Source organism: Fistularia commersonii, chromosome 15 (assembly GCF_037954325.1).
Source record: "Fistularia commersonii isolate RoL2024-O1a breed Wild chromosome 15, RoL_Fcom_v1.0, whole genome shotgun sequence".
NCBI lineage: Eukaryota > Metazoa > Chordata > Actinopteri > Syngnathiformes > Fistulariidae > Fistularia > Fistularia commersonii.
The window spans coordinates 3,292,632-3,307,579 of NC_141298.1; the positions used below are offsets into that span (position 1 = coordinate 3,292,632).

The window sequence follows — 14,948 nt, forward strand, 5'->3', positions numbered from 1 at the left end:
TTTTGGTTATCCAGTTTATCAAAAGTTCAACGCACATGTTGCATGCACTGTTTCTGTCCCCTGAAAAATGCATTCAAAATTATTTCATGTTGTGCAGATTTTTGAACTTGAGAACAATATTCACACATCATGCATTTGCTTTCAGCAATTCACAGGCCTTGAAGTCAAGCTCCTTGCAGAGTTTTAGTTTGACAATATATTTATTGAGGATATAATATTTTATATAGTTTATATACTTTTGTTTTAGCATGAAGCTAAACAGTGGGGATTTATATGTAAAATTTCTTCAGATGATATATTGCAATATTAGTACTATTAGTGAAAGTTGTTGTGTCATAATCAGATTTTGAAGATTGTGAGCTTCTCTCCCTCTCTCTCTCTCTCTCTCTCTCTCTCTCTCTCTCTTGCACTTTGACTGTAGCAATAATATGAATGTACACACACACACACACACACACACACACACACACACAAACTCACAGGCTGTCCTTGTAGATGACGGTTTTATTCTGCTTTGCCATCTGGTTCTGATTGTACAGCGGCTGCAGCCACAGTGGATTGTAAAGGATGACTGCTTTTGTCTTTTGTCTTTTGTGTTCCTGCACTAAGCAAACAAAATGAGCTGCCCACAGGTGAGTTTCTGCTTGTTGCCGGGGAGAAGGAAAAAAAGGTTAACTGTATCTATTCCATCTGCTCTGCTGTGCTTAATTTTCTGGCATCTTTAAATTGATTTGACAGTGCCACCTACTGTTTGCAGAAGATACTAACCAGGACATTTAAGAATATCCTATGGGAAAAGAGAGGGAAAGAGAAGTGCTTGATATCACTGAAGTAACATAATGACAACTTTATGTTTGCCACAAGCTTACACTTGTCTGTTAGCAGTTGTCTTGGAAAAATGTGAAACTGTGTTTCCACTTCAACAGAGTCAAGGTTTTTGAACCGTCTGAACCTTTAAGCTGTGGATAAAAATACAAATGCAAATTAAACCCTCAGTATGTATTGAATGTGGACGGCTATATCTAGTTTTTATATTTTTCTACCCAGAAGAAACAATTTTAGATTCGAAACAAAAAATAAAGCGTTTGTTGTTTAAAATATTATAACATTAGATATTTCCCTGGCACATAACACATACATAACATGATGTTAGAATTGATTTGTTAATCATATGATTTACAATACATATGACAAATTGGCTAATTTATTCTCTCATTTATGCCTTTGGTTTTGTCAAGCTGAAACATATCCAGAAGCACTCATTGAGTTTTTTTTTTCAATACGAGAGGCTCAATTCTATGTGGATGGAATATATGCTTCACCACTTCGCTTGAAGAAGATCACAGGGTGGACAGTTTTCTTTATTCTTGCAAAAAAGCACTCAGGGGTGGGAGAGCTGGACTCTCCAAGCCAGAACAGATGAGAAGGCTGAAGGAGGCCGCTTCACATATTAAGCTATGTTTTCCGCGTTTCAAGCCGCTGCTGCTGTGCAAGTACAATGCTCTGCAGACAATCAATGGTTTTCAAGGTCTTTCTTTCTCAGAGTTTGGAACCAATTATTCTCCATTAAAGAAGGCAGGCTTATAGTGCGAAAGACAAAAACTCCTGATAAAGCAGGTGTATGTTCTTCCTCACAACATCAACGTGACATTTTCAAAACAGCTGCGTTTCTCCACGCTATCGCACCCTGGTTCGGATTAGATAAGGGGACCTTTCTGTGTGGAGCTTGTATGTTTTCCCCGCGGTTTCCTCCGGGCTCTTCGGTTTCCTCCCACAGTCCACAAACACGCAGCAGGTAAATTAGAAAATGGGGAAAATTGCCCCGAATGAGTCATGAGTGGTGAATGAGTGGTTAATGATTATATGTCAATATATGTGGCCCTCTGATTGACTGGTGACCAGTCCAGAGTGTACCCTGCCTCTCGCCCCATGACAGGCTCCAGCATCCCCCATAACTCTGAGCACAGGATGGATGGATGGAGCAAGAGAGAGAGTGAGAGATTTATGTGTGTGCGTGGCCTGCTGTATGTTTATGGACTGCGGAACTGGATAAAAAGGATGAAACTCACAAAGGAGAACATGCAAACTCCACACAGAAAGCCGCCCTCACCTTGGGAAATCGAACCAAGGACCTTTTGGCTTTGAGGCGAAGCGCAAACCACTATTCATATAAACACACAGATAGAAAGAGACTGAATGAGTTGCGGCTCTAGTTGCCTAAAGTTTGGAGCTGAACAACTTTGAGACCCTCTGTTTTATAATATGGGTACCAAGCATGAGATTAATAAATAATGACAAATGTATTTTGGCTGGAGACTTAAATTTGTTTTACATCAGGCAAGCCAGGCCTGATTCAGTGTCCTGTTTTACTGACATGGAGCGAGTCCTTCTATCACTAGGAAAAAGCTCTGGGCTACATTGTCTCCACTCACAGCATCACATCTAAATGACAGTCGTGTTGATATTCGATGCAGTCTATTAACATGGCTCCGCGTAAACACACACTATCCTGTCAAAGTTTGGGTGTCAGAGTATCAAGAACTAGTCGAGCTGTTGCAAGCTGTTACAAGCGAGCTGTTGTGATGTGTCTGTTTGGGTTCTGGTTTGAAGCTCCTGGACGTGATATCTTTTTGGACAGTCAACGGCTTTTTTACACTAGATATTGTTGGGCTTCATGATGCGAGTTGTGATATTAATGCTCTCAGTACAAAGTCCGGACTCAGAGGCATGAGCATATGAGTAGTTTTGCTGCCTTGAGGGAGCGGAGCTATCCAGTGGTGAACAGATGTGGGTTTGAATTCGACACATTACGAGGTAGTAAATGTTTATTGCTAAAAAACTGTAATCAAAATTGCTTTATTAAACCGCTTGTGTTTAGACACCCTAACTCCTGTTTCCATTATCTAATTCTGTCCACCATTAAAAATACTCGATTTACTGGACCGGCAGAGCAAGCTCTTCATTACACTTTATTTCACTGTTAACAATTCCAGCATTGCAGAACTGACAACTGATCAGTTCATTTTCAGGACACACAGTCAGGTGCATGTTTTATTTTTAAGAGATGTAATAAGCAAAAGGTGTCTCTGATATTGTGGGATTTTATGATATTATAGTATGTCTAGAAAAGTTCTCTATTCTTCTTGAAGAAATTGTCTTCCCATGCATTTTAGTTCATACTTCCACCGTTTAAGTGTTTAAGTTTGGTCAGAAGTTTGACAAGTGCATTTCATAGTGAATAGAAACAAATATAACGAAGGCTTTAGTGCTTGACAATAGTTTCTGACGATCGTTTTCTATCTCTAGCATTTTCAACCCCAATCCATTATTTCCAAGTGAACAGATTTGTTCTGGTGATTCTGACGAGTACCAGATGGCCCAGCCCACCCAGTGGGAACTCACCCACAAGGAACTAACCCAGAACAATGTGGGGAAAAATAACCAAGCAATTATTGCATAAAAATCTCAGCAGTAACCTCCTAGTCATAACAGTGAAAATAACAGTGTTAAAAATTAATTTTAATCTTTTAAGGGTGTCCATGATTGGTTGGCCAACAGCATGGGGGGAGTTGACTAGTACCAGATTTAAAAATTTCCCCTGTTAAGTAGCTGTTGTAGATAAGAGAATTTAATGAATAATAGCAAAGCAAAAAAAAAAAAAAAGATAGACACAAACACACACACACATATATATATATGTGTAGCTTGATAGATAGATGAAAATGAATGAAAATACCACATTACCTGAACATACAAAATTAAACAGATGGGGATGTTTCTAGCTCTTAGTCAATTTGCTCTTCCTTGATCGATGTTAGCTGTAGCCAGCTATAGCCATAAGAAAGAGGTAATTGGTTTCCTTTATCTAAGATTATGTAAATCATGTGCAGAAATTTCCAGCAATTTACACTACAACTTTAAAAAAAGTAGATAAATGATAGATAGATAGATAGATAGATAGATAGATAGATAGATAGATAGATAGATAGATGGATGGATGGATGGATGGATGGATGGATGGATGGATGGATGGATGGATGGATGGATGGATAGATAGATAGATAGATAGATAGATAGATAGATAGATAGATAGATAGATAGATAGATAGATAGATAGATAGATAGACAGACAGACAGACAGACAGACAGACAGACAGACAGACAGACAGACAGACAGACAGATAGATAGATAGATAGATAGATAGATAGATAGATATCTGGATATTTGGGTTTCTTATTTGATACGATATATTTTATCATTTTCATTGAAAGTCATTGAAAGGTATAGGCAAAATGAAAAAACCTCTGCAGTATTGTTAAAAAAGCTAATTATCATATGCAGGGCAATAATTATAAATTGTGCAAAGGCAATTGTCCAGAATTGATTGCTACAAAAAGTGAACGTGATTAGACTGTCAAAGAAGAATCAAATATATAAGAGAACAGACACCACTTCTTTTAATATTCGAAAACTGAATTTGCATGTATTTGTCATATATCCTATGTAAGCTGATCATAGCATCCCATTGGAGGAGCGTCCTAGCTGGTGATTTGTGTGTGTGTGTGTGTTTGTGTGTGTGTGTGTGTGTGTGTTATTGAAAGCTCACACTGGCAATCTTAAGAGTGCATCAGGCTGGTTTGATGAAGACAGCTGAAAGAAGCACCCTTCTATGAAAAGTATTAGTCAAAGCAATATCTTGTTTTCAGCATGGCTGCACAGTGGTGAGATTTATTGACAGACTTTGATTATACAGCATGTTGAGGCTATGTTTTCCATCTTTGTAATCGGATTGGACAAGTTTCTTCCTGTTCCCAACAACTGAGGACATAGGTGGTGTGTTTGAAGTGTGGTCATCTTTTTTCTTCATTTGAGGTATCAACAATCGAAAAAGCCCATACAGCTACTGTGACACAATAAAAAAAGGTCTATCTGTATCCAACTTGCAAAGTAGTCTGTGAGGAAGAGTGATTTAGTGAAGCTTAATTAACATTATTACATGCCATAAAGGTTGATGTGAGGATAAAATGGACCAAAAATCAGAAAATATGTAGTTTTTGGTGATGGTTAAACCACTAATGACATCAAAAAGTTTTTACCTGTTATCGCCAAACTTAACCTAGAACTGTTTACAGAATTTAATTTTAGTGCATGGTTAAATTACATTCTTGGGTATGACTGAGTCAACTTCCAAAAATAAAATCAGTTAAACCCCCAACTTTATTTTCGCAAGATACTTTTTGGTTTGGTAGAATATCACATAGCCAATAGTATTTCGTGAAACTATGTTATCATTTTCTCTTGATGCCTGTTTAGTTGTAGATGGTTTTCACCTGATTGTGGGAGTGGTGTGTAATTATTTGTTCAAATTATATCCCTACCTGCTTTGTGTGGTTCAGTTCTGTATATTAGAATACATATTAGATAAAAAAAAAAAAAAAGACTCAATCAAAAGCCCAGGTTCCTAGAAACCAATAAATTATAACCTTAAAATGATGAATGTTTGGAGTTTTATGTTACTATGTTACTTTTCCATAGAAGAGGTATTTCTGCTGTTACCGCATTGTCATCTCATCAAGCTTCTGCAGGCTGTGCAAAATGATAGACTTTCTGTTTATACTATGAAGGAGTACTTGCATACCAAAGTACAATAATCACCATTTGATACCTAAAAATCATACTTTGACTGGTAATGTTTGTGCTAAGTTTAATAAAGTGCCCAGTCCAAGTAAGGCCATGATAACCCCACCTCAAACCTGTGATGTAAATATAAATGTGTAATACTAACTAGCAGTGGTAGATGAGAAAGCAGCCGAAATGTAAATGCAGGTGCTGGTGGGAGTAGATGAATTTTGGGGGGTTCAGCAAATCCTCTGCAGCAACCCTTTTGCATCATGTGGGAGGCAGACCCAGTCCTGCAGTCTTACATAAGAGTCGATATAATGCTATCTAATTCAGCTGCTATTCAGCTTTTGGTGCACTTCCTCTCATTCTGTACACAAACCACTTGGGGGAAACAATCACTCAGCTCAAGCAACAGAGAGATCTCGCCACCGTCAACACCGCTCTTCCACAAACACGTCAGAAGTGTTTCTCCGCCTGGCGTGAAGGATTTAGGTGTTGTTGATGGAATACTTGAAATCGCTTATATCGGTTAAAGATTTGCCAAAGTGACATTGGCGTGACTGCTTTCAAAATAACATCCCGAGGTGTTGTTGAATCAGTGCAGCAATTTTGACTTTGCTTTTGATGACAAGGATGACAATCACTCTGACAAGTTCAATATTAGCAGAAATGGAAACAAAAAGCGATTAATCCGCCATAGCGGGGTCTAATTTGTGAATAGTGTTTATATGTGTTTGATATGCACGGATATATATTTATCTATATCTGTATTTGAAGACAAAGGTTGAGACTTCACCAAACAAGATTACTAAAATTCATGCATCAGAAATAACTTGTGACTAATAAGGATTAATAATAAGGCTATTTAGTGTTTATATGGGTGATTACAGAAATGGGAGTAATAGGAAAAACTGGTTTGAAATGTGGATGTGGGAAAGCGCCCAGTTCTGATTTGCACTCCCTCTACAAAGGTAAAAATTAAAATTTTCCCTCACAGAAAATGTATTTAGGGCTTTCTCCCCCTTTTTTCTTCTCTCTCCTCAGAGAGCTACCTCAGTGGAGAAAGAGGCAAATGGAGAAGAACTGAGCCAAGGTTGCAGCACGACAGAGAATCACAACTTCCGCGCTATCACCATGGAAACCCCTGAACAATCAGAGCTGGCAATGGATTGTGAAGTGGATTTTGAAGTGGACGCTGCTGTGGCGGATTCACCTGAGAAAGGAAAGGGTTTCAGAGCAGAGCAAGTTTGTTTGGATACAGACTCAACCGATTCCACAGAGGAAAAGGGTCCGACTGACATGTTATTAAATGACCACCCAACCAACGCAGGGGATATGGAGAGACCTGACCCCTCTGAGATGAATGCCGTCACTAAAATATATTGCCAGGACAAAACTGAAGCTTTGATTTTCGAAGGAGAACACGACGAGCTCAACAGAAAGGAGTCAGTCACATCATCTGTGTCGGACACCCCCTCCAGTGCGGATAGTGTCTACGAAAACGAAGCTCACAAGACCAAAAAGGGTTTATCAGAACTGGAATCAGAGCCAGAGTCACAACGCAATCCTGAGCCAGAACAAGAATTTGAGTCGGAGCAATACCCAGGAGAACAACAAACCCTGGAGCTGGAGATCTTCTGTCAACCAGAGCAAGACTTAGGAATAGAGCAGTATCATGAGTCAGAGCTACAACTGGAGCCAAAGAACTGTTGTGAAGCAGAGCAAAACACAGGACAGGAGGCAGTCCTGGAGTCAGATAACGTCAGAGGATCAGAGCAGGAACCTGATCCAGCAAATAGCTCAGAACTACCTGACTGTCATGAGTCAGACCAGGACCCTCTGTCAGAGCACTGCCAAGAAGCGGAACCAGACTTCGAGCTGCCGCAATACTCAGATCTCGAGTTATATCCAGAGCCAGAAGTTGAGGACACTGAACCTAACCTTGAAGATGGGCTCTATGAAAATCTGGCAATAGATGCGGAGGAGGATCCCGGAATGCTTTTTGAACCACCCATTGCGGAGGAATCAATATTAGAGCAGTGCATTAGGGAAGAGGCCATGTCGGATGTGTCAAGTGAATCTTGTCGTTACCTTGACCCAGACGACATGGACGAATGCCTACGAGTTGAGATCGCCGCAGCTTCCTCGGATAGTGAGACGGATGAAAAATGGAGAACTATATTTTCCTCTTCTATTAATAAAGAGGATGATGACTCATATTTGGACAGTCTTCAGCTGAGCGCCCAGGATCTCTTTGTACAGAAAGTTGAGGTGATGGACTTCGAAGAACTTGCCAGCAAACAATGCAGTGACGAGGTACAGCTTGAGGTTCCACAAGCTGAGGATGTGCTGGAACAGTCAGATGACTCCGTTTCATTCCCAACCCATGCACAACAAGTCAAATATATGCCTTTGGGCCTTCAAGGTTTGTCCAAAATCTCTGAAGATGAAGGTGAAAATGGAAGGGATGCCAACCACAACGACTCTACACACCAATCTTCCCAACACACGAGCTCAGATCCAAACAAGAAACTACCGAAAGACTTTTGTGTAATACAGGAGACTAAAAGCGAGAATGTTAGCACAGAGCATGTGGACTTCCAGCTGGCTCGTAAACAGTGGCGAGAAATGGAGGAACAAACCAAGAACAAGGTTATATTACCTACAACAAAGCAGTCAAGCTTCCATGGCAGCCACAGCTTCATGTACACGCCTGTCCGCAACATTGAAAGAACAAACAAGAAAGCACATGATCTGGAGAGCTTGAATCTAGTAGGGGATTTTCCGCTTACCCAATTCAGCCCTTGCTCTGAAGATTCTGGCTTGGATGATTCCAGTTATAGATCTCCTTATGATGATCCAGAAACACCTATTGAAAGGGAGATTCGCATATCAATGGAGAGAGAGGAACATTTCAGAAGAGAGAGGGGCATCTCCAGGATGGGCAAGTCTACAGACTGCGCTCCCTCTCGAAGTATTCCCAGATCCATCAGCACTCCGCTTACCCCGTCATTCATCATCACCTCCTCACCTACAAAGGAACCAATGAAACATGAGGTGTCAGCGAACAACGTTGTAATTCTGGACTCCAGCAACGACTTCAGCTCCAGACATGGCGCAGACAACTTGGCCGCTCGGCCCGGCGAGTGGCATTCAGAGGACAACAGCTCCAACCTCATCATCCTAGAGACGTCCAATCTGATTATCCGCAGTGCCTCTGATTTCTCCCTCGACAAAGCTTACAATCAGCCCCAGGAGAAAATGTTTTTGAACAACCCCTTTTTCAAGCTGCGCTCAAGAAGCACAATGTCCCTGGTGGATGAGGAAATCAAGATGGTGAAGCAAAGGGAAGAGGAGCTGAGGAAAGAGAGGGCAAACCTGTACGGAAAAGGCAGGTTTAATGCTGAAAGGATGTTGTCAAACAACATGGACACTTTAGCATTTGACAATCCAGGTATAAGTCTGTCTCTCACCAGGATTCGTACCTGGAAGGTAGCAAAAAAAAACGTATTAACCCCAATAGACAGGCTTCCCGTTTCATTTCATTTTCTTTTCTTTTTTTTTTTACTTGGTTTTCAATCCACTAATACTTCTCATTGTTCTTTGTTTGTAGACATGCCAGTGAGGTGCAAGTCATCTCCATCATCGCCAATGAAGACAGTCAGCAGGATGGATCGTTCAACTTTATCCTGTGATAACAGAGTAAGTTACTGTATATATTGGCCCAAATTTCTTCCCGAATAAAAAACATACTCAATTTATGTTTATACAAACCACATGCATGTAAAGTCCTATTGTTTTTACTTATATGGAAAATAAAATAATGTTTTTTGTTTTTTTTAAAGCCACAATACAACTAACAACAATGTACCCTGATGTAAAGGGGTATCACTTGAATGTAGAAAATTGTTTTCTTTAGAATTGTAATATACTGGTCAATGAAAAATAATACTATTTGCATCTACAGTATGTAGAAACTTACAATACCTCCATAAAATGTTGTTGTCTTAGAACCAAAATAAATAGATGTAAATTACATTAGATCATGTTAGCATAATAGGTCCTGAAAGTGCATTGTGTCAAAGACTCCCAAGTTCAAATATTGTTTTTATAAAGCTTATAAACTAATAGAGGTGGTCAATTGCATTTTTTCTTGATTAAGGTCAAATATGGATAAAAAATTAAATGAAAAATTAGGTAATTCAACATATATCAGCATTGCTTTATACAGCAAATAAGTATTGCATCTAAGTTCAAACATGCGAATCAAACATGCACCAAATGTGGCACACCTAAGGAAGTAAATTATCCTTTATTAATCCCTGTGAGGTAATTCGTTCTCAGCAATTAACTAACCAAGAATGTTCGGTTCCGAAGACGATAGTGCTTCCTCCTCCGCCATGATGCCCCTTTATGTTCTCTCATTTGACTTCTTTCTGATAGTTCATCTTTTGAGTTTGTGTTTCGTGTTCATCATTTTAAGCCAAATTCCATGCATAATTTTTACTGAATGATAAATTGACCTCTGGTGCTGGGTGGAGCGTAGCTAGAAACATTAGAAATTGGATGCTAAACTGATTTGCTCGTTTCAACCTTCAGTATAATGACCTGAGAGAGGAGGTGGAGGTGAAAGGGGAGGAGGAGATGGAGGAGGAGGAGGAGGAGAAGAAAGAGAAGGAGAAGGAAATGCTTTGAAAGCAGGTAAACTGTAAGGTTTCTCTCTACAGTTTCCAGAGGTCTACACTGGAGGACGACGCAAGAGTGCCATGGCTCTGCGCTGGGAGGCTGGGGAATTTGCAAACAATGCCTGAAAAGGAGCAATTCAACAACATGCCATCTCGAGGCATCTTCTGTCTGTATTCAACCATTCAAGTTAAATGCATTGTTGCAATTGTTTGTTTCATGTTGTGACAAAATCCAAATGTCTGCTTCTGTGATGCTTCAGGCAAAGATAGCAAGACTATAATAACATTTGTGGCCAGTTAGTTTGGATGATGTCCAAATACAACTGAGATACTCAACTACATATGGATAATCTTTATGTTGTAGAGAGAATGTGCATAATTTTTTGGACACCACCTAGATGTGCACATTTGAAATAAACACACATATTCAATGATTACTTTCTTCTTACTTCTTGTCAGTAGAGAGGTAAGAAATTGCAGTGCCAACATATGTTGAACAAAATGACAAATAAGCAAGAGTTGGATCAATGCCCATTTTTTACATTATCAAGAAAAAACATCCCAATGAAGCAAGATCACCTCAACTGCTGTTGTCTAATGCAAGAAACTCATAAAAAAACAGTTTAATGTTTATGACCACAATTACATTTTATCCAGAAGCACAGAATTATAATAACTTCCAGCTGGTATAAAAAGTATGAGTTTCCCAATTCTCTCATTTGGCCTTAAGTATTTTTGAATGTTTTTTTTTTCATGTGAGGGGTTATATATAAATGTAATCATTCTTCCTTTACTTCATATTTTTTTCCTTTGATGGACTCAACTATAAACAATACAGGCCATAATCCAGAGTCAATTTTAAATGAAAAATGCATTCAAGTTAAGTTGAACCTAACAGTTCTGTCAAATAAAACTCCACATATACAGTATGCCCTTCATTCGTGATGTGTTCCGCTTTATCTTGATACTATGTTCGCCGAGGCACAAATTTGGACTTGGTGCTTCAATTTAGAAGAACTCTTTCTCTCAACATCAGAACTTCTCTGCGGTTTGGAAATGGAGGAGGAAGAATTTAATCCAAAGCCCATAGCTGTAAACATTTGTTAACAGTATACATTACATATTATATAAAATTTCGCTACACCATGCCCACTATAGACACGGTGGGGTTTTATTGATGATAAATAGTGTTTAGAGTGGAAGCAGGGCGAGACTGAACACCAAGAAGTGTATATGACATAAAATTTGGGATTTTCAGGCATCGGTATCAATGGTCTTCCCCAACCATTGTGAGTATTTTAAAAGTGGCACCAGTTAGTGACAGCATGCAAGGGTGTAAACACTGGCGTACTATTTGCCGAGCTTACCATAACCTCGTCCATATAGTAGATTAAGGGAACTGAGGTCACAGGAAAAAAAAAAAGTAAAGGAAATGTAGCACTTTCACGTGCTTACTGAGGAAACAAAGCCTACCAAGCCATCACAATAGGACCTGTCTCCACATTGATATTTCTCATTTTCTGCGTGGCAGTATTTAGTTTTATTGTGTGTGTGTCTCTAGTGAGCGATGTACAGAACTTCGATTTGTGGTTGCTGATGTCATCACTGCTGCTCATTTTAAACCATCAAGAGTTGTTACACTGATAACTTACAAGAAAGAGAAGGATGTTCTTACCATGTATTACTTTCTCACTTTGTTCGACTCATGGTTTCCCCAAAAGTGGGGTCTGGTGACACGAGAATGCAAAATCTTGGCCAAAGTATATTCACAATGGATATAAGCACAATGACGTCGCAGTTTAGTTTAAGTACCGGGGACGGGTTTTCAAAACATAAAAAAATGAAAATAAATAAAATGAAGTATGACACTGCAGTTGCAGATGTGACAATGTGGCTTCAATTTTGTTTATTAAATGATTTTGAGAGTAGTTACTGGGCCGATTTTTAATGACAGCTTATTGATTTGCCATTGGGAGTGCTGCACAATATACAGGGTAATGTGGGGTAATGTTAGATTGACAGAAATGTTACATATTTTGAAAAAAGTGAAAGGGAAAGAATGAAAAAGAATGAGGGTGGTAGGAGGTTTGGTTTTATGTGTGCAGGGTTTGTTGTTCTAACAACACATATGTCATTGATAATGCAGTGATAACAAATGTCTGTAAAATCTGTGGACATAATATCGCTGCTTTCAAATTCTAGACAGGCCTGTTTTCATACCTTCCCAAATGTTCTCTCTGAAATTTATGAATGTATTTCTTGGATGAAAAAGAGGTTGTGGATCCCCCCAAGTAGATGTTTTAGTACAGAGATCTCAGGGTAAAGGAAGAATGACTACAGGGACCAACAATCTGTCCACATACTGAGGACAGTCATTCCTTAAGTGAACAATGGGCTGAAGGGCAAATGTACTGTTTTCTCTTGAGATATGTGAATGTTAGAAAACATATTTACTCCACTCTCGGCTGATCCATTGTTGACATAAATGTAAATCAGATTTGAAAACATATTTTGATGTAACCATATGTCTTGAATAAGCAAGTGCGACTCAATGTATATTTACTGTATTTTTGTACTCTGCTTTTTTTGCTGCATATATTTCAGGGTGAGCTGAGTGGCATTAATTAGCACTCTACACACACAGCACTCTACATGCATGCACAAAGACACACATATATATACATTCAAAACTCCCATGGTCAAGAGTAAAGGTTAATAAAAAAAAAAATTGCATTAAAGAACCTCAAGATTGTATTAAGTATAGGTATTTAATACTTTCCTTTTTCATTCCAAGTTAAAACATAGGTACAAAAGGTATATGGCCTATAGTATTTCTCAAACTTACGCACATAAATTCTACTCTATTTTGTATAGGCTTCAACCTCAAGTGATGTTTGCCTCACAGTGCAATTGAAAAAACACAAACTCTGAGAAATAGAACACAGAGTGCTCCATTTCCTGCCACTGCATTACTTACAAACATGCACAAACACTCCTCAGTAACACAATACAGCAGAGAATCCTCATGAGGAATCCTGCACTCAAATAAAACCTTACGAAGTTAATGTGTTTGTTACAGGTTTCAGAATTGTTTGGCTATTGACAAAATCAGTACATTCAATTTCAGTTGAATCTTAGCTTAGAAGCTTTGATTTAAAAGATTTTCAGATGACTTAGATTCAGGAATTCAGAAATGTTTTTTTCCTGGTGTTTTTTTAGAGCACCCCATCTTCTCGCTATTATCATATTGATGAGGCAATATGACAAATTATGAAGAGTGCGGCTGGTGATTTTTTTTTTTTCAATAAACAGATTGAGGCACTCCGAGAAATGTGACATGGCGTCTGTCTTTAAATAGACTAGGTGCATGTTTTCCAGCGGAGGATTTAAAACAGGCTGAGGTACTGCTGCTGGAAGCACCATAATTGTTTGGGGGGTTTGAGAGGTCCCGATGGGATTATTCACAAACGATCATAGCGAGAGCAATAAACACAGTGCTTATGAAGGGACTCCCTGAGACCGATAAAACTTCAACTAGGTTAAACCCGCACTTTGTTCGATGCGGCGACAAACTGCAGTGGTGCAAAGCAAGCACTTGGAAATAATGGCTGTGAGGCTCGGTGACGCCTTTCTTTCACTAATTGCGGTTGAAGTCTATGCTCCGTAGATGCTGAGGTCAAGGTAAAACCGAAAGAATATGTTTCGACAGCCTTACAGCTACTCTGAAAAGCAGCTTATAAGAGCTTGGTACCTTATTGACTTTAAAATGCATTGTTTGACATGTCTTGTTGCTATGCTTCATTGTTCAAATATATTTACGAATCTCGAAGATTGCTTGCTGATGTTTAAACATTCTGTGAAATTTACCTGCCATAAGTTTTGGGCTCCATAGGTTCTTTATCACATATAATAAGAGGTGCTCACTCATGCAGTTATTGAAGAGATTAGAGCAACAATAAAACTTGGAAAAAAAATTACACTTGCTATTGATTTATTTATTTTTTTGTCAGGAACATTTCCTTGTTATGAGATGAGGGTGCCAGAGAAAATTTGCAAATCTACTGTGAATTAAATGCAAATTTATCGGCTATCTGGCCAATTTTCAGCTTTGATTGTGATGTATTCCACAACAACAAAAGACAGTTAGAAAGGATATGCCTTTCCCATCCTACTGGTTTGCTTTAACTAGTATTGTAATTCTGAATGCAATGGCCTTGACCTTATTCCATTCCTAACAGCATTTATTGCTAGACAGACAGTATAATCATCCATTCAATCATTGTTTGAGCTGTTTGTCCAGCGCTCAGGGATACATTAGTGCTGGAGCCAGTCCAAGCTGTCATTGGGGCGAGATGTTTGAATAAAACGACAGCAAAGAAAGAAATATATCTACATTCAATGACACAAGGCGGGTTGAATTAATTGATATAACAACATTGTGCTGAGGTCTGTAGACATTTCCAAACAAATATGAGGCAGAGGATCGACAGGACTTTCATTTCATTATTTTAGCTTTTCCATCAAGTAGTTAAGCACAATCACACAAATGACAAATCAGCTGAAATTCGTGGCTCAAAGCTTTGGTTCCCGCTTTTCACTCTAACCCTGCAATGTTTTGTGATTTGAAAGGAGTTTTCAAT

General features: G+C 38.9%; 1 protein-coding gene across 3 annotated transcripts in view; it reads left to right on the forward strand.

Annotated features, from left to right (window-relative positions):
- Positions 1 to 14,692, forward strand: part of palmdb (palmdelphin b) — a 50,758-nt gene extending 36,066 nt beyond the window's left edge. For 2 of the 3 annotated variants that reach the window (XM_086161045.1, XM_086161048.1), the window contains 3 exons: positions 6,668 to 9,077; positions 9,237 to 9,325; positions 10,351 to 14,692. In XM_086161045.1, coding sequence (XP_086017171.1) covers positions 6,668 to 9,077; positions 9,237 to 9,325; positions 10,351 to 10,434 — 2,583 coding nt within the window. In that variant the 3' untranslated portion in view covers positions 10,435 to 14,692. The remainder of the gene's footprint in view (positions 1 to 6,667; positions 9,078 to 9,236; positions 9,326 to 10,350) is intronic. The other variant, XM_086161047.1, reaches the window with a different exon arrangement.
- The last annotated feature ends 256 nt before the right edge of the window (positions 14,693 to 14,948 follow it).